Source organism: Nipponia nippon, unplaced genomic scaffold, assembly GCF_047370975.1.
Source record: "Nipponia nippon isolate SJK-2023a ecotype South Korea unplaced genomic scaffold, ASM4737097v1 scaffold_20, whole genome shotgun sequence".
Classification (NCBI taxonomy): domain Eukaryota; kingdom Metazoa; phylum Chordata; class Aves; order Pelecaniformes; family Threskiornithidae; genus Nipponia; species Nipponia nippon.
In genome coordinates this window covers 1,270,641-1,287,821 of record NW_028262337.1, presented here as the reverse complement: position 1 = coordinate 1,287,821, position 17,181 = coordinate 1,270,641, and the positions used below count along the sequence as shown (strand labels likewise).

At 61.1% G+C, this 17,181-nt stretch overlaps 3 protein-coding genes across 3 annotated transcripts; all 3 read right to left on the bottom strand.

The window, feature by feature from the left end:
* Positions 1-429: 429 nt before the first annotated feature.
* Positions 430-1,453, bottom strand: LOC148055560 (E3 ubiquitin-protein ligase Topors-like). Its single transcript, XM_087759914.1, has one exon. The coding sequence runs from the start codon at positions 1,451-1,453 to the stop codon at positions 506-508; it is 948 nt and encodes a 315-aa protein (XP_087616040.1). The 3' UTR covers positions 430-505.
* A 5,806-nt stretch (positions 1,454-7,259) lies between these two features.
* Positions 7,260-8,283, bottom strand: LOC148055559 (E3 ubiquitin-protein ligase Topors-like). The gene has a single exon (XM_087759913.1). The coding sequence runs from the start codon at positions 8,281-8,283 to the stop codon at positions 7,336-7,338; it is 948 nt and encodes a 315-aa protein (XP_087616039.1). The 3' UTR covers positions 7,260-7,335.
* Positions 8,284-14,089: 5,806 nt separating this feature from the next.
* LOC148055558 (E3 ubiquitin-protein ligase Topors-like) lies at positions 14,090-15,113 on the bottom strand. Its single transcript, XM_087759915.1, has one exon. It carries the CDS (start codon positions 15,111-15,113, stop codon positions 14,166-14,168), a length of 948 nt encoding a protein of 315 aa, XP_087616041.1. The 3' UTR covers positions 14,090-14,165.
* Positions 15,114-17,181: the final 2,068 nt, after the last annotated feature.

The window sequence follows — 17,181 nt, the reverse complement described above, 5'->3', positions numbered from 1 at the left end:
GCTTAAACCAGAGCACCTCTGAGGCAACGGCTGGTGCAAGCTATTGCCACCCTTTGGCAGGGGAACCGAAGCAGAGAGGGCCTGAGCCTCGTCCCGTCTCCTGCCCCCGTTCCTCTGCCCTGCGGAGTAACAGGACCCACAGTGGGTGCACCCCGTCCCTTGAGTCCCGTAGCCCAGGAACATGGCACTGCCGGTGCTAGTACCGGACTGCAGGCTCCGTTCCCAGCTTGCAAGGCTTCGGGGTGGAGGAGGTAGGAGGGCTGAGTGGACCCATGAGGAAACGGTGGGCGAAGCACCAGGAAAGGGGAGAAAGCAGCACGGGTCGGGTAGCAACGCCACCTGCACAGTTAGTAATACTGAGACTCTTCCTGCAGTTTTCATGCCTTTATTTTCTTTTATTTCTTCATAATTCGGTGTAGGGGTCCGGGATCTCTTGGGGACCGGCCTGAGCCCCAGCTGCGGGCTCGGCCGTGGTTTGGCCAGCCCCTGAGGCAGCCTCCCAGTGTCACCGATGGTGGGGTGGCTTCTTGCGGGGCTGGGAGGGGTCCTCAGGGCGGCCGGCCCTCCTCTTGGGGGCTCGCCGGGCGCCCCCAGGGGAGCGTTGGCTGCCCCGGCTGGGAGTGGAGGGCCCGGGCACAGCCTCCTCTGGGTCCTCCCGCGGCACCTCTCGCTCCCCGTGGGTGGGAACGGGGGCACTGGGGGGGCTGCCGGGACCCCCCCGAAGGGCTGGGCTGGGGGCAGGAGACCCCCCTCGGGAGGCAGCGGGGCCGGCAGCAGCCTCGCGGCTGCCCTCCCGCCCCGCGGCAGCACGGGCGTCCTCGAGGCCCATCCGACGTCGGGCCTCCCCGCTGCACTGGCGCACGACGGTGTCAATGAGCTGGTGGACAAAGCTCCTCGTGCGCCTGCCCAGGGAGGCCCGCAGCAGCTGGATCAGAGCCTCCCCATCCAGGCCAAAGTAGTGCAGGCTGGATATGAGGAGGCTCTGCGCTGCTGCTGCTTCCTGGGCATCCTCAAAGAGCTGCCCCAGCTCCTGATGCAGCCAGGGCAGCACGGGGCGGAGGACAGCGGGGTAGAGGCGGAAGATGGACGCCCAGACGCAGGCATAGAAGCCGCCCACTGGAGCCATGGGCAGCGGCCCCGCGCCTGGGGGCCGGGCCGCTGCAGGCTGACGGAGGCTGTGGGCGGCTGGCTGTGCGGGAGCTCCTCCTCTCAGGTGGCCGACGACGGATGGTGCCGCAGGTGGTGGGATGACGTGCTCCTCAAAGTCGTCGTCCTCCCGCACCGAGTGCAAGATGGAGCTCACCCTCCTTTTGCAGAGGGGGCACTCGGGCTTGCTCTCAGCCCACCGCAGGATGCAAGGGTAACAGAACTGGTGGAGGCATGGCATCACGTAGCTGGCCTCCTCCCAGCTGTCCAGGCATATTGGACAGCGGTTCTCCAGCTCCGTGGCCATGCTCTCCACGTGCTGCGGTGGGCTGGGGGAGCTGGGGGTGTCGAGCCGCTCCCTCTGACGCTAGAAAAGGAGGAGAGGCCCCGGTCATTCGCTGGTCCAGGGAGGGGTGGAAGAAGTGCCCAGGCCCCTCAAGAAGGAAACCCTCCCAGCTCCCCAGGGTGAGGTTTCCCTGCACAGCTCACCTCTGCTGCTGCGAGCGCACCTCCTGGGTGCCCCGGCTGCCTGAACCAGGCAGGGCCGGGCAAAATCCTTCAATGGCTCTGGGGTCGGGCACTGAGAGTTGCAGTGAAGAACTCCCCGAGCACGACCTCAGCACCAGCAACAGCCTCGCTCAACACTCCAACCTCACGTACTCGCTCAGCTGGAGTGCGGGCACGAGCCAGCTGCGTGAGACTCGCCGCCCAGATATAAGCAGCGAGGGACGCGTGGTCACAATCCATCGCTCGAGGACATCATAGTGCATCGCCTGGAGACGTCGTATTCCATCCCTCGGCGATATCAGAACCCATCCCTCGCTGATGTCACTGTCCATCACGCGGGGAGATGAAAACGGGCCGTCCTCGCCTGCGGTGCTTGCGCACACGTCCGGCGTTACTGCAGTGCCACTGTCCGCTCCGTCTCCCCACCGCTTGTCTTGTGGCCAGCATCGGTGTTTCACGCCAGCCACCGAGGCCTCGGCCACGTCTTCCCAGAGCCCCGTCAGGTCGCTCTGGCCGCAGCTGTCTCCAGGCACAGGCGGCCAGAGGGTCCACTCGATAACACCTCGTGCCTCCCTTGGAGGCTGCAGGACAAAGTCCCACGGGCTCTCCCCACACCCCAGCACTGCTGGCCAGCCCTCTGGGCTCCCCTGCTTCCTCCTGCGGGGGTCACAGGCGGCACTTGGCTCGCTCTCAGAGATCTTGTCCTACCCGGAGGGGAATGAAAGGCGATGGCTGCCTCCAGCCCCAAGCCCTGGGCGTCCATTTGCCGAAGGTGGCTGCAGCGCACACAGCCCGTGGAGACCCCACAGGACGCGGTCACTTCTCCACAAGGGTTTTTTCTGCAGTTCCTGACGCCCCTTGGGCCGGGCTGGGGCTGGATGGGGCCCAGCCTCCCCCGCTCAGAGTCTGCAGGGCGATGGGGGGACACAGCACCAAACAGACCCGGCGTCTCTGCCTGCCGTGAGCCATCAGAGCAGGCTTTGGGAAGAAGGTGGAGCCTTTTCCCTGTCAAAGCTCAGCTTGGTCTGGGGGCTCGTGGGCGGCAACCGCTGGCAGTGCCGCCTTGGGACAGGAAAGAAGATGGCCGCCTCGCCCAGCTCCTCAGGTGGGGCTCGCCAGCCGGATGGGCAGGCGGCAGCCATGCCAGAACCATCCCTCCTCCCCACCCACAGCCGCTGCACCCAGGGCCTGGCCAGCCCTTTCCCTGGGGGCTCTCGGGGCCGGCACAAGCCCCACCGCGGCTGCTGCCATTCGGCGCGGCTACAGGGTGGTCTCCCCACCCGCGGCCGTCAGTGGCACCCAGACATTTCATGTCTCTCAAGGTCCTGCCATGCCTGGACAGGACCCAGCCAGGGCGGTGCCCTGAGAGGGACCCGCCTGTTCCCCGCTAGGCCGCGTCCTGCTCTCTCCCGATCACAGCGTGGCCCAGCGGGACATGGTGGGGGATGCGGCCGTGCCATCCTCCTGAACGCTTCTTTGGTGCACTTTGGGAGAGCGCTTGATCAAATGCAGGGCTTGGTGTCCCCACAGCCTGCAACAGGTGCTTCTCGAGCCTCGGGAGGCCCTGGGCCTGCAACGACAGACAGCATCAGCAGGCCCTTGTCCCTCCTCTCTTTTTCATGCTAGCCCTTCCTCCTGCTCTCTGCCGCTCTGCCCAGAGCCCGTCTGTGAGGGAGGTCTCTTCCTGGGAGAGTGGGGGAAAGCGGGCAGCCACGGATGGCCTGGCTCCGTCATCTCTGTCCTCTCCCATGCAGCAGCGACCGAGAGCCACGAGCTGCCGCTGCCCCGGAGAGAAAGCGAGGGCCTTGTGACTCTCGTTGGGTGCTCTGTGCCTCAGGTGCCCCCAGGTCTTGAGGTTAGCCATGGGAAGGAGCACGCAAAAGACACGGGCAGGACCCGAACTGCCTATGGCACCAGTGAATGCACCTGGAGAGACATTTACGTGGTGAAGGCTGAGCTGTGGAGACTCTTGGAGGCCGGCAACCAACCTGGCAGTGCTCTTTCCGGTGCCTGCCTCCCTGTCCTGCTCTCCAGTGCTCTGCCCACGGATGGAGATCTTTTCATTCTGGGAGGGTGGGGGTCGGCAGACAGCCTTGCAGGACGGTGCCTGTAGCTCTGGGAAAAAACCAAAGCAAGGCCAAAGCTCTGAGCAGGGAGAAAGTCAAATCACTGGAGGAGCTTCTGGGCCTGTGCGGCCTCCCCGCAGCCTGCTTTCATCTCCCCAGATGTGCGCTTTGCAGGCAAAGGAGGGGTTGATAGTCCTCAGCCAGCACTGGGGCTCTTCTCTCCTGGAGGCGTGTGCGAGGCGGGCTGGAGAAGGGGGTGCCACGGAGCCTGGAGACGGTGCGCTGCGAGCCCTGAGGAGCATCCACCAAGGTGATCTGCAGGGAGATGACAACAGAAGGCACCCTGTTAGCACCCCTGTTTAAGCAGGGCCCAGGCAGTCAGCCACACAGCTGATCCACAGCGCAAAGTCACTCATTCAAATCCCATCAGGAGAAGTCAGGCAAATCTCTGGACCAGTCTGGTGCTGCCAAGCGTATCTAGTGGGTAATCTGGGCAAGTGCAAATGAGCGGCTTTGAAACTCAAAAGGGACTTTGTGCTTTTGCACCTTTCTGGGTAAGAAAGAAAAGAGTCTTCTAATGTTTACAATGAAGTTTCTTACCTGGTAACTCCAGCGAAAGAGGGCTAAGAGCTGCTGGGGTTCATGGCCCCAGGTAAAAAGGTCATCAGCTTTCCCATCTTGCCAGTAATCTGCAGGAGCTGCACTGCCCTCTAACCGCTTAATTAACAAAAGAAACCCCGCACTTCAGTATCCCTGAAGAGGTACTGCCAGATGCCATTGCAGGTGGCTAATAGCAGTAGGCACTTTAGCAAAGCCTGTTAAGAATTGCTTCTGTCTTGTTCATTAATGTGTAACTTCATTTTGAACTTGGTCAAGAGATGATTTTCACTGTTTGTACTTGCAATAGCATGACGGTAGGCCCTAATGCCCAGCATGTGTCTTGTGGTTCTCAGTCACGCTAGTCCAAGAAAACGGTAACGCGTTGCAGGAACTGACCTGCATTAAGCTAACTGAAGAACAGACAAATGAGCAATAACGGGTCACACACACATGTACACCGTCATATTACAGAAGCGCTGGGCGACTAGCACAACGGAGCTGGAATCGCACGGTGCTTTATTAACGTCTCTGTCTTGCGCTCTTTTACGGGCTGTCTTGCTCCCGTTCCTCAGGAAAAGGCGGCTGCGAATGACTCCTTGGCAGGGTGTCGTGAGAAGCTGTGAAGAACACGGGACCCTTGCTTTCATGCCAAGGCAGTGCTGAATGCACTGTGAGTTCTCCTTTACTGTTTGGCTTTAAAGGCAGTCTTCCTGAGCTGTCCTGTTACGTACTTTTAGGTCCCTGCATTGCTCTTTGCATAACGATTTGTGTGGCGCTGGTATTAAACACCTGGCTGTGGTGGGTTGACCTTGGCTGGATGCCAGGTGCCCACATCCATCCGCTCCATCACTCCCCCTCCTCAGCTGGACAAGGGAGAGAAAAGAGACCGAAAGGCTCGTGGGTCGAGATAAGGAGAGGGAGATCACTCACCAGTTACCGTCATGAGCAAAACCAGACTCGACTCGGGGAAATCGGTTTAATTCATTGCCATTAAAATCAGAGCAGGGTAATGAGAAATAAAGCCAAATCTTAAAACACCTTCCCCCGACCCCTTGCTTCTTCCCAGGCTCAACTTCACTTCCGATTTCTCGACCTCCTCCCGTCGAGCGGTGCTGGGGGACTGGGCCTTTGCCAGTGGCGGGTCCGTCTTGGAGCCGGCTGGCATTGGCTCCGTCGGACACAGGGGAAGCTTCTAGCAGCCTCTCACAGAAGCCACTCCTGTAATCCCCCTGCTACCAAAGCCCTGCCACGCCAACCCAATAGGCTGGCAGAAAACTTGAGCAGCAAAGTCAGGTATAAAACTCTACACGTTGAAGCAATTCTACAACATCTCAGGGGGACAAAATGGTGTGCTGGACTAGTTCTGTTGCTCAATAGGGTCAGTAAACTCTGCGGTAGAGAGCTCTTGATGCGCGTGGACATGCCCATCCCTTTCCCTGGCCCTCAACATGATTACGGATATCCTGTCACCTCCGGCAGAGTCCTGAGCCATCTTTGTATCACTGTTCCAGCGGAGACAGCACAGGAATGGAAAAAGGACTGTGGATTGAATTGGCCGGGGAAATAAGCCATCGTGCTCTCATCGTCCCGCTAGTGCCTCCGAGCCTGGTGCTGCACCAAGGCAGTCTCCCTTAGGCGGAGCTTGGGAAGGGAGAAAAGCGAGAGCAGAACTGTCTTTCTCTCTGTTCGTGATCTGGAGAGACACAGGCGAGCGAAAAGACCCTAGGTCAAGACCCTAAAGCTTAGGAAAGCAAACTTTCAGTGGTTGAAGGAACTGGTGGACGGGACCCGCTGGGAAACTGCCCTCTGGGATAAAGGCGCAGAAAAGAGCTGGCAGCTATTTAAAGCTATTTTTCCTTAAAGCACCAGAACTCTCGATTTCCACGTGCAAGGAACTGGGCAAGGAAGGCAGGAGACCAGCATGGCTGAGCAAGGACCTCCTGGTCAAACTGAAACACAAGCAGAAAGTGCACAGGCAGCGGAAGCGCGGACACGCGTCCCGGGAAGAACACAGGGACGCTGCCTGGGAGTGTAGGGATGGGGTCAGGAAAGCTAGGGCACAGCTGGAGCTGAATTCGGTAAGGGATGGGAAGGGTAATAGAGAGAGCCTCCCACTTTGATTTTAGGAGTAGTGAAAGACGGCCTGGGGCACTGAATTTGGGTTCTTTGTTTGGACAAGTGTGACGTTGGTTGCCTCAGCTCTTGTAGGTTGAACAATGCCTCTCCCCTCACACCAGCTCTGCTTTTTTTCTTTCTCTGAGCAACCTGATGTAGTTGAAGATGCCCCTGCTCATTGCAGGGGGGTTGGACAAGATGACCTTTAATGGTCATCTAATTTCTATGGGCTGACAGGCGTTAGGAATCCCTTGCTCTGTCCCTGAACCACAACGCTGGCTCTCTGTGCGCTGCAGAGGGCATCCACGCCGGGGCTCCACACAGACCTCCCTGAAGCACTTGTAACAGCCTCGGATCACACCAGGGCGGGGGTGTTCCCGCAGAACAAGAGCTCCGCTTAAACCAGAGCACCTCTGAGGCAACGGCTGGTGCAAGCTATTGCCACCCTTTGGCAGGGGAACCGAAGCAGAGAGGGCCTGAGCCTCGTCCCGTCTCCTGCCCCCGTTCCTCTGCCCTGCGGAGTAACAGGACCCACAGTGGGTGCACCCCGTCCCTTGAGTCCCGTAGCCCAGGAACATGGCACTGCCGGTGCTAGTACCGGACTGCAGGCTCCGTTCCCAGCTTGCAAGGCTTCGGGGTGGAGGAGGTAGGAGGGCTGAGTGGACCCATGAGGAAACGGTGGGCGAAGCACCAGGAAAGGGGGAGAAAGCAGCACGGGTCGGGTAGCAACGCCACCTGCACAGTTAGTAATACTGAGACTCTTCCTGCAGTTTTCATGCCTTTATTTTCTTTTATTTCTTCATAATTCGGTGTAGGGGTCCGGGATCTCTTGGGGACCGGCCTGAGCCCCAGCTGCGGGCTCGGCCGTGGTTTGGCCAGCCCCTGAGGCAGCCTCCCAGTGTCACCGATGGTGGGGTGGCTTCTTGCGGGGCTGGGAGGGGTCCTCAGGGCGGCCGGCCCTCCTCTTGGGGGCTCGCCGGGCGCCCCCAGGGGAGCGTTGGCTGCCCCGGCTGGGAGTGGAGGGCCCGGGCACAGCCTCCTCTGGGTCCTCCCGCGGCACCTCTCGCTCCCCGTGGGTGGGAACGGGGGCACTGGGGGGGCTGCCGGGACCCCCCCGAAGGGCTGGGCTGGGGGCAGGAGACCCCCCTCGGGAGGCAGCGGGGCCGGCAGCAGCCTCGCGGCTGCCCTCCCGCCCCGCGGCAGCACGGGCGTCCTCGAGGCCCATCCGACGTCGGGCCTCCCCGCTGCACTGGCGCACGACGGTGTCAATGAGCTGGTGGACAAAGCTCCTCGTGCGCCTGCCCAGGGAGGCCCGCAGCAGCTGGATCAGAGCCTCCCCATCCAGGCCAAAGTAGTGCAGGCTGGATATGAGGAGGCTCTGCGCTGCTGCTGCTTCCTGGGCATCCTCAAAGAGCTGCCCCAGCTCCTGATGCAGCCAGGGCAGCACGGGGCGGAGGACAGCGGGGTAGAGGCGGAAGATGGACGCCCAGACGCAGGCATAGAAGCCGCCCACTGGAGCCATGGGCAGCGGCCCCGCGCCTGGGGGCCGGGCCGCTGAAGGCTGACGGAGGCTGTGGGCGGCTGGCTGTGCGGGAGCTCCTCCTCTCAGGTGGCCGACGACGGATGGTGCCGCAGGTGGTGGGATGACGTGCTCCTCAAAGTCGTCGTCCTCCCGCACCGAGTGCAAGATGGAGCTCACCCTCCTTTTGCAGAGGGGGCACTCGGGCTTGCTCTCAGCCCACCGCAGGATGCAAGGGTAACAGAACTGGTGGAGGCATGGCATCACGTAGCTGGCCTCCTCCCAGCTGTCCAGGCATATTGGACAGCGGTTCTCCAGCTCCGTGGCCATGCTCTCCACGTGCTGCGGTGGGCTGGGGGGAGCTGGGGGTGTCGAGCCGCTCCCTCTGACGCTAGAAAAGGAGGAGAGGCCCCGGTCATTCGCTGGTCCAGGGAGGGGTGGAAGAAGTGCCCAGGCCCCTCAAGAAGGAAACCCTCCCAGCTCCCCAGGGTGAGGTTTCCCTGCACAGCTCACCTCTGCTGCTGCGAGCGCACCTCCTGGGTGCCCCGGCTGCCTGAACCAGGCAGGGCCGGGCAAAATCCTTCAATGGCTCTGGGGTCGGGCACTGAGAGTTGCAGTGAAGAACTCCCCGAGCACGACCTCAGCACCAGCAACAGCCTCGCTCAACACTCCAACCTCACGTACTCGCTCAGCTGGAGTGCGGGCACGAGCCAGCTGCGTGAGACTCGCCGCCCAGATATAAGCAGCGAGGGACGCGTGGTCACAATCCATCGCTCGAGGACATCATAGTGCATCGCCTGGAGACGTCGTATTCCATCCCTCGGCGATATCAGAACCCATCCCTCGCTGATGTCACTGTCCATCACGCGGGGAGATGAAAACGGGCCGTCCTCGCCTGCGGTGCTTGCGCACACGTCCGGCGTTACTGCAGTGCCACTGTCCGCTCCGTCTCCCCACCGCTTGTCTTGTGGCCAGCATCGGTGTTTCACGCCAGCCACCGAGGCCTCGGCCACGTCTTCCCAGAGCCCCGTCAGGTCGCTCTGGCCGCAGCTGTCTCCAGGCACAGGCGGCCAGAGGGTCCACTCGATAACACCTCGTGCCTCCCTTGGAGGCTGCAGGACAAAGTCCCACGGGCTCTCCCCACACCCCAGCACTGCTGGCCAGCCCTCTGGGCTCCCCTGCTTCCTCCTGCGGGGGTCACAGGCGGCACTTGGCTCGCTCTCAGAGATCTTGTCCTACCCGGAGGGGAATGAAAGGCGATGGCTGCCTCCAGCCCCAAGCCCTGGGCGTCCATTTGCCGAAGGTGGCTGCAGCGCACACAGCCCGTGGAGACCCCACAGGACGCGGTCACTTCTCCACAAGGGTTTTTTCTGCAGTTCCTGACGCCCCTTGGGCCGGGCTGGGGCTGGATGGGGCCCAGCCTCCCCCGCTCAGAGTCTGCAGGGCGATGGGGGGACACAGCACCAAACAGACCCGGCGTCTCTGCCTGCCGTGAGCCATCAGAGCAGGCTTTGGGAAGAAGGTGGAGCCTTTTCCCTGTCAAAGCTCAGCTTGGTCTGGGGGCTCGTGGGCGGCAACCGCTGGCAGTGCCGCCTTGGGACAGGAAAGAAGATGGCCGCCTCGCCCAGCTCCTCAGGTGGGGCTCGCCAGCCGGATGGGCAGGCGGCAGCCATGCCAGAACCATCCCTCCTCCCCACCCACAGCCGCTGCACCCAGGGCCTGGCCAGCCCTTTCCCTGGGGGCTCTCGGGGCCGGCACAAGCCCCACCGCGGCTGCTGCCATTCGGCGCGGCTACAGGGTGGTCTCCCCACCCGCGGCCGTCAGTGGCACCCAGACATTTCATGTCTCTCAAGGTCCTGCCATGCCTGGACAGGACCCAGCCAGGGCGGTGCCCTGAGAGGGACCCGCCTGTTCCCCGCTAGGCCGCGTCCTGCTCTCTCCCGATCACAGCGTGGCCCAGCGGGACATGGTGGGGGATGCGGCCGTGCCATCCTCCTGAACGCTTCTTTGGTGCACTTTGGGAGAGCGCTTGATCAAATGCAGGGCTTGGTGTCCCCACAGCCTGCAACAGGTGCTTCTCGAGCCTCGGGAGGCCCTGGGCCTGCAACGACAGACAGCATCGGCAGGCCCTTGTCCCTCCTCTCTTTTTCATGCTAGCCCTTCCTCCTGCTCTCTGCCGCTCTGCCCAGAGCCCGTCTGTGAGGGAGGTCTCTTCCTGGGAGAGTGGGGGAAAGCGGGCAGCCACGGATGGCCTGGCTCCGTCATCTCTGTCCTCTCCCATGCAGCAGCGACCGAGAGCCACGAGCTGCCGCTGCCCCGGAGAGAAAGCGAGGGCCTTGTGACTCTCGTTGGGTGCTCTGTGCCCCAGGTGCCCCCAGGTCTTGAGGTTAGCCATGGGAAGGAGCACGCAAAAGACACGGGCAGGACCCGAACTGCCTATGGCACCAGTGAATGCACCTGGAGAGACATTTACGTGGTGAAGGCTGAGCTGTGGAGACTCTTGGAGGCCGGCAACCAACCTGGCAGTGCTCTTTCCGGTGCCTGCCTCCCTGTCCTGCTCTCCAGTGCTCTGCCCACGGATGGAGATCTTTTCATTCTGGGAGGGTGGGGGTCGGCAGACAGCCTTGCAGGACGGTGCCTGTAGCTCTGGGAAAAAACCAAAGCAAGGCCAAAGCTCTGAGCAGGGAGAAAGTCAAATCACTGGAGGAGCTTCTGGGCCTGTGCGGCCTCCCCGCAGCCTGCTTTCATCTCCCCAGATGTGCGCTTTGCAGGCAAAGGAGGGGTTGATAGTCCTCAGCCAGCACTGGGGCTCTTCTCTCCTGGAGGCGTGTGCGAGGCGGGCTGGAGAAGGGGGTGCCACGGAGCCTGGAGACGGTGCGCTGCGAGCCCTGAGGAGCATCCACCAAGGTGATCTGCAGGGAGATGACAACAGAAGGCACCCTGTTAGCACCCCTGTTTAAGCAGGGCCCAGGCAGTCAGCCACACAGCTGATCCACAGCGCAAAGTCACTCATTCAAATCCCATCAGGAGAAGTCAGGCAAATCTCTGGACCAGTCTGGTGCTGCCAAGCGTATCTAGTGGGTAATCTGGGCAAGTGCAAATGAGCGGCTTTGAAACTCAAAAGGGACTTTGTGCTTTTGCACCTTTCTGGGTAAGAAAGAAAAGAGTCTTCTAATGTTTACAATGAAGTTTCTTACCTGGTAACTCCAGCGAAAGAGGGCTAAGAGCTGCTGGGGTTCATGGCCCCAGGTAAAAGGTCATCAGCTTTCCCATCTTGCCAATAATCTGCAGGAGCTGCACTGCCCTCTAACCGCTTAATTAACAAAAGAAACCCCGCACTTCAGTATCCCTGAAGAGGTACTGCCAGATGCCATTGCAGGTGGCTAATAGCAGTAGGCACTTTAGCAAAGCCTGTTAAGAATTGCTTCTGTCTTGTTCATTAATGTGTAACTTCATTTTGAACTTGGTCAAGAGATGATTTTCACTGTTTGTACTTGCAATAACATGACGGTAGGCCCTAATGCCCAGCATGTGTCTTGTGGTTCTCAGTCACGCTAGTCCAAGAAAACGGTAACGCGTTGCAGGAACTGACCTGCATTAAGCTAACTGAAGAACAGACAAATGAGCAATAACGGGTCACACACACATGTACACCGTCATATTACAGAAGCGCTGGGCGACTAGCACAACGGAGCTGGAATCGCACGGTGCTTTATTAACGTCTCTGTCTTGCGCTCTTTTACGGGCTGTCTTGCTCCCGTTCCTCAGGAAAAGGCGGCTGCGAATGACTCCTTGGCAGGGTGTCGTGAGAAGCTGTGAAGAACACGGGACCCTTGCTTTCATGCCAAGGCAGTGCTGAATGCACTGTGAGTTCTCCTTTACTGTTTGGCTTTAAAGGCAGTCTTCCTGAGCTGTCCTGTTACGTACTTTTAGGTCCCTGCATTGCTCTTTGCATAACGATTTGTGTGGCGCTGGTATTAAACACCTGGCTGTGGTGGGTTGACCTTGGCTGGATGCCAGGTGCCCACATCCATCCGCTCCATCACTCCCCCTCCTCAGCTGGACAAGGGAGAGAAAAGAGACCGAAAGGCTCGTGGGTCGAGATAAGGAGAGGGAGATCACTCACCAGTTACCGTCATGAGCAAAACCAGACTCGACTCGGGGAAATCGGTTTAATTCATTGCCATTAAAATCAGAGCAGGGTAATGAGAAATAAAGCCAAATCTTAAAACACCTTCCCCCGACCCCTTGCTTCTTCCCAGGCTCAACTTCACTTCCGATTTCTCGACCTCCTCCCGTCGAGCGGTGCTGGGGGACTGGGCCTTTGCCAGTGGCGGGTCCGTCTTGGAGCCGGCTGGCATTGGCTCCGTCGGACACAGGGGAAGCTTCTAGCAGCCTCTCACAGAAGCCACTCCTGTAATCCCCCTGCTACCAAAGCCCTGCCACGCCAACCCAATAGGCTGGCAGAAAACTTGAGCAGCAAAGTCAGGTATAAAACTCTACACGTTGAAGCAATTCTACAACATCTCAGGGGGACAAAATGGTGTGCTGGACTAGTTCTGTTGCTCAATAGGGTCAGTAAACTCTGCGGTAGAGAGCTCTTGATGCGCGTGGACATGCCCATCCCTTTCCCTGGCCCTCAACATGATTACGGATATCCTGTCACCTCCGGCAGAGTCCTGAGCCATCTTTGTATCACTGTTCCAGCGGAGACAGCACAGGAATGGAAAAAGGACTGTGGATTGAATTGGCCGGGGAAATAAGCCATCGTGCTCTCATCGTCCCGCTAGTGCCTCCGAGCCTGGTGCTGCACCAAGGCAGTCTCCCTTAGGCGGAGCTTGGGAAGGGAGAAAAGCGAGAGCAGAACTGTCTTTCTCTCTGTTCGTGATCTGGAGAGACACAGGCGAGCGAAAAGACCCTAGGTCAAGACCCTAAAGCTTAGGAAAGCAAACTTTCAGTGGTTGAAGGAACTGGTGGACGGGACCCGCTGGGAAACTGCCCTCTGGGATAAAGGCGCAGAAAAGAGCTGGCAGCTATTTAAAGCTATTTTTCCTTAAAGCACCAGAACTCTCGATTTCCACGTGCAAGGAACTGGGCAAGGAAGGCAGGAGACCAGCATGGCTGAGCAAGGACCTCCTGGTCAAACTGAAACACAAGCAGAAAGTGCACAGGCAGCGGAAGCGCGGACACGCGTCCCGGGAAGAACACAGGGACGCTGCCTGGGAGTGTAGGGATGGGGTCAGGAAAGCTAGGGCACAGCTGGAGCTGAATTCGGTAAGGGATGGGAAGGGTAATAGAGAGAGCCTCCCACTTTGATTTTAGGAGTAGTGAAAGACGGCCTGGGGCACTGAATTTGGGTTCTTTGTTTGGACAAGTGTGACGTTGGTTGCCTCAGCTCTTGTAGGTCGAACAATGCCTCTCCCCTCACACCAGCTCTGTTTTTTTTCTTTCTCTGAGCAACCTGATGTAGTTGAAGATGCCCCTGCTCATTGCAGGGGGGTTGGACAAGATGACCTTTAATGGTCATCTAATTTCTATGGGCTGACAGGCGTTAGGAATCCCTTGCTCTGTCCCTGAACCACAACGCTGGCTCTCTGTGCGCTGCAGAGGGCATCCACGCCGGGGCTCCACACAGACCTCCCTGAAGCACTTGTAACAGCCTCGGATCACACCAGGGCGGGGGTGTTCCCGCAGAACAAGAGCTCCGCTTAAACCAGAGCACCTCTGAGGCAACGGCTGGTGCAAGCTATTGCCACCCTTTGGCAGGGGAACCGAAGCAGAGAGGGCCTGAGCCTCGTCCCGTCTCCTGCCCCCGTTCCTCTGCCCTGCGGAGTAACAGGACCCACAGTGGGTGCACCCCGTCCCTTGAGTCCCGTAGCCCAGGAACATGGCACTGCCGGTGCTAGTACCGGACTGCAGGCTCCGTTCCCAGCTTGCAAGGCTTCGGGGTGGAGGAGGTAGGAGGGCTGAGTGGACCCATGAGGAAACGGTGGGCGAAGCACCAGGAAAGGGGGAGAAAGCAGCACGGGTCGGGTAGCAACGCCACCTGCACAGTTAGTAATACTGAGACTCTTCCTGCAGTTTTCATGCCTTTATTTTCTTTTATTTCTTCATAATTCGGTGTAGGGGTCCGGGATCTCTTGGGGACCGGCCTGAGCCCCAGCTGCGGGCTCGGCCGTGGTTTGGCCAGCCCCTGAGGCAGCCTCCCAGTGTCACCGATGGTGGGGTGGCTTCTTGCGGGGCTGGGAGGGGTCCTCAGGGCGGCCGGCCCTCCTCTTGGGGGCTCGCCGGGCGCCCCCAGGGGAGCGTTGGCTGCCCCGGCTGGGAGTGGAGGGCCCGGGCACAGCCTCCTCTGGGTCCTCCCGCGGCACCTCTCGCTCCCCGTGGGTGGGAACGGGGGCACTGGGGGGGCTGCCGGGACCCCCCCGAAGGGCTGGGCTGGGGGCAGGAGACCCCCCTCGGGAGGCAGCGGGGCCGGCAGCAGCCTCGCGGCTGCCCTCCCGCCCCGCGGCAGCACGGGCGTCCTCGAGGCCCATCCGACGTCGGGCCTCCCCGCTGCACTGGCGCACGACGGTGTCAATGAGCTGGTGGACAAAGCTCCTCGTGCGCCTGCCCAGGGAGGCCCGCAGCAGCTGGATCAGAGCCTCCCCATCCAGGCCAAAGTAGTGCAGGCTGGATATGAGGAGGCTCTGCGCTGCTGCTGCTTCCTGGGCATCCTCAAAGAGCTGCCCCAGCTCCTGATGCAGCCAGGGCAGCACGGGGCGGAGGACAGCGGGGTAGAGGCGGAAGATGGACGCCCAGACGCAGGCATAGAAGCCGCCCACTGGAGCCATGGGCAGCGGCCCCGCGCCTGGGGGCCGGGCCGCTGCAGGCTGACGGAGGCTGTGGGCGGCTGGCTGTGCGGGAGCTCCTCCTCTCAGGTGGCCGACGACGGATGGTGCCGCAGGTGGTGGGATGACGTGCTCCTCAAAGTCGTCGTCCTCCCGCACCGAGTGCAAGATGGAGCTCACCCTCCTTTTGCAGAGGGGGCACTCGGGCTTGCTCTCAGCCCACCGCAGGATGCAAGGGTAACAGAACTGGTGGAGGCATGGCATCACGTAGCTGGCCTCCTCCCAGCTGTCCAGGCATATTGGACAGCGGTTCTCCAGCTCCGTGGCCATGCTCTCCACGTGCTGCGGTGGGCTGGGGGAGCTGGGGGTGTCGAGCCGCTCCCTCTGACGCTAGAAAAGGAGGAGAGGCCCCGGTCATTCGCTGGTCCAGGGAGGGGTGGAAGAAGTGCCCAGGCCCCTCAAGAAGGAAACCCTCCCAGCTCCCCAGGGTGAGGTTTCCCTGCACAGCTCACCTCTGCTGCTGCGAGCGCACCTCCTGGGTGCCCCGGCTGCCTGAACCAGGCAGGGCCGGGCAAAATCCTTCAATGGCTCTGGGGTCGGGCACTGAGAGTTGCAGTGAAGAACTCCCCGAGCACGACCTCAGCACCAGCAACAGCCTCGCTCAACACTCCAACCTCACGTACTCGCTCAGCTGGAGTGCGGGCACGAGCCAGCTGCGTGAGACTCGCCGCCCAGATATAAGCAGCGAGGGACGCGTGGTCACAATCCATCGCTCGAGGACATCATAGTGCATCGCCTGGAGACGTCGTATTCCATCCCTCGGCGATATCAGAACCCATCCCTCGCTGATGTCACTGTCCATCACGCGGGGAGATGAAAACGGGCCGTCCTCGCCTGCGGTGCTTGCGCACACGTCCGGCGTTACTGCAGTGCCACTGTCCGCTCCGTCTCCCCACCGCTTGTCTTGTGGCCAGCATCGGTGTTTCACGCCAGCCACCGAGGCCTCGGCCACGTCTTCCCAGAGCCCCGTCAGGTCGCTCTGGCCGCAGCTGTCTCCAGGCACAGGCGGCCAGAGGGTCCACTCGATAACACCTCGTGCCTCCCTTGGAGGCTGCAGGACAAAGTCCCACGGGCTCTCCCCACACCCCAGCACTGCTGGCCAGCCCTCTGGGCTCCCCTGCTTCCTCCTGCGGGGGTCACAGGCGGCACTTGGCTCGCTCTCAGAGATCTTGTCCTACCCGGAGGGGAATGAAAGGCGATGGCTGCCTCCAGCCCCAAGCCCTGGGCGTCCATTTGCCGAAGGTGGCTGCAGCGCACACAGCCCGTGGAGACCCCACAGGACGCGGTCACTTCTCCACAAGGGTTTTTTCTGCAGTTCCTGACGCCCCTTGGGCCGGGCTGGGGCTGGATGGGGCCCAGCCTCCCCCGCTCAGAGTCTGCAGGGCGATGGGGGGACACAGCACCAAACAGACCCGGCGTCTCTGCCTGCCGTGAGCCATCAGAGCAGGCTTTGGGAAGAAGGTGGAGCCTTTTCCCTGTCAAAGCTCAGCTTGGTCTGGGGGCTCGTGGGCGGCAACCGCTGGCAGTGCCGCCTTGGGACAGGAAAGAAGATGGCCGCCTCGCCCAGCTCCTCAGGTGGGGCTCGCCAGCCGGATGGGCAGGCGGCAGCCATGCCAGAACCATCCCTCCTCCCCACCCACAGCCGCTGCACCCAGGGCCTGGCCAGCCCTTTCCCTGGGGGCTCTCGGGGCCGGCACAAGCCCCACCGCGGCTGCTGCCATTCGGCGCGGCTACAGGGTGGTCTCCCCACCCGCGGCCGTCAGTGGCACCCAGACATTTCATGTCTCTCAAGGTCCTGCCATGCCTGGACAGGACCCAGCCAGGGCGGTGCCCTGAGAGGGACCTGCCTGTTCCCCGCTAGGCCGCGTCCTGCTCTCTCCCGATCACAGCGTGGCCCAGCGGGACATGGTGGGGGATGCGGCCGTGCCATCCTCCTGAACGCTTCTTTGGTGCACTTTGGGAGAGCGCTTGATCAAATGCAGGGCTTGGTGTCCCCACAGCCTGCAACAGGTGCTTCTCGAGCCTCGGGAGGCCCTGGGCCTGCAACGACAGACAGCATCGGCAGGCCCTTGTCCCTCCTCTCTTTTTCATGCTAGCCCTTCCTCCTGCTCTCTGCCGCTCTGCCCAGAGCCCGTCTGTGAGGGAGGTCTCTTCCTGGGAGAGTGGGGGAAAGCGGGCAGCCACGGATGGCCTGGCTCCGTCATCTCTGTCCTCTCCCATGCAGCAGCGACCGAGAGCCACGAGCTGCCGCTGCCCCGGAGAGAAAGCGAGGGCCTTGTGACTCTCGTTGGGTGCTCTGTGCCCCAGGTGCCCCCAGGTCTTGAGGTTAGCCATGGGA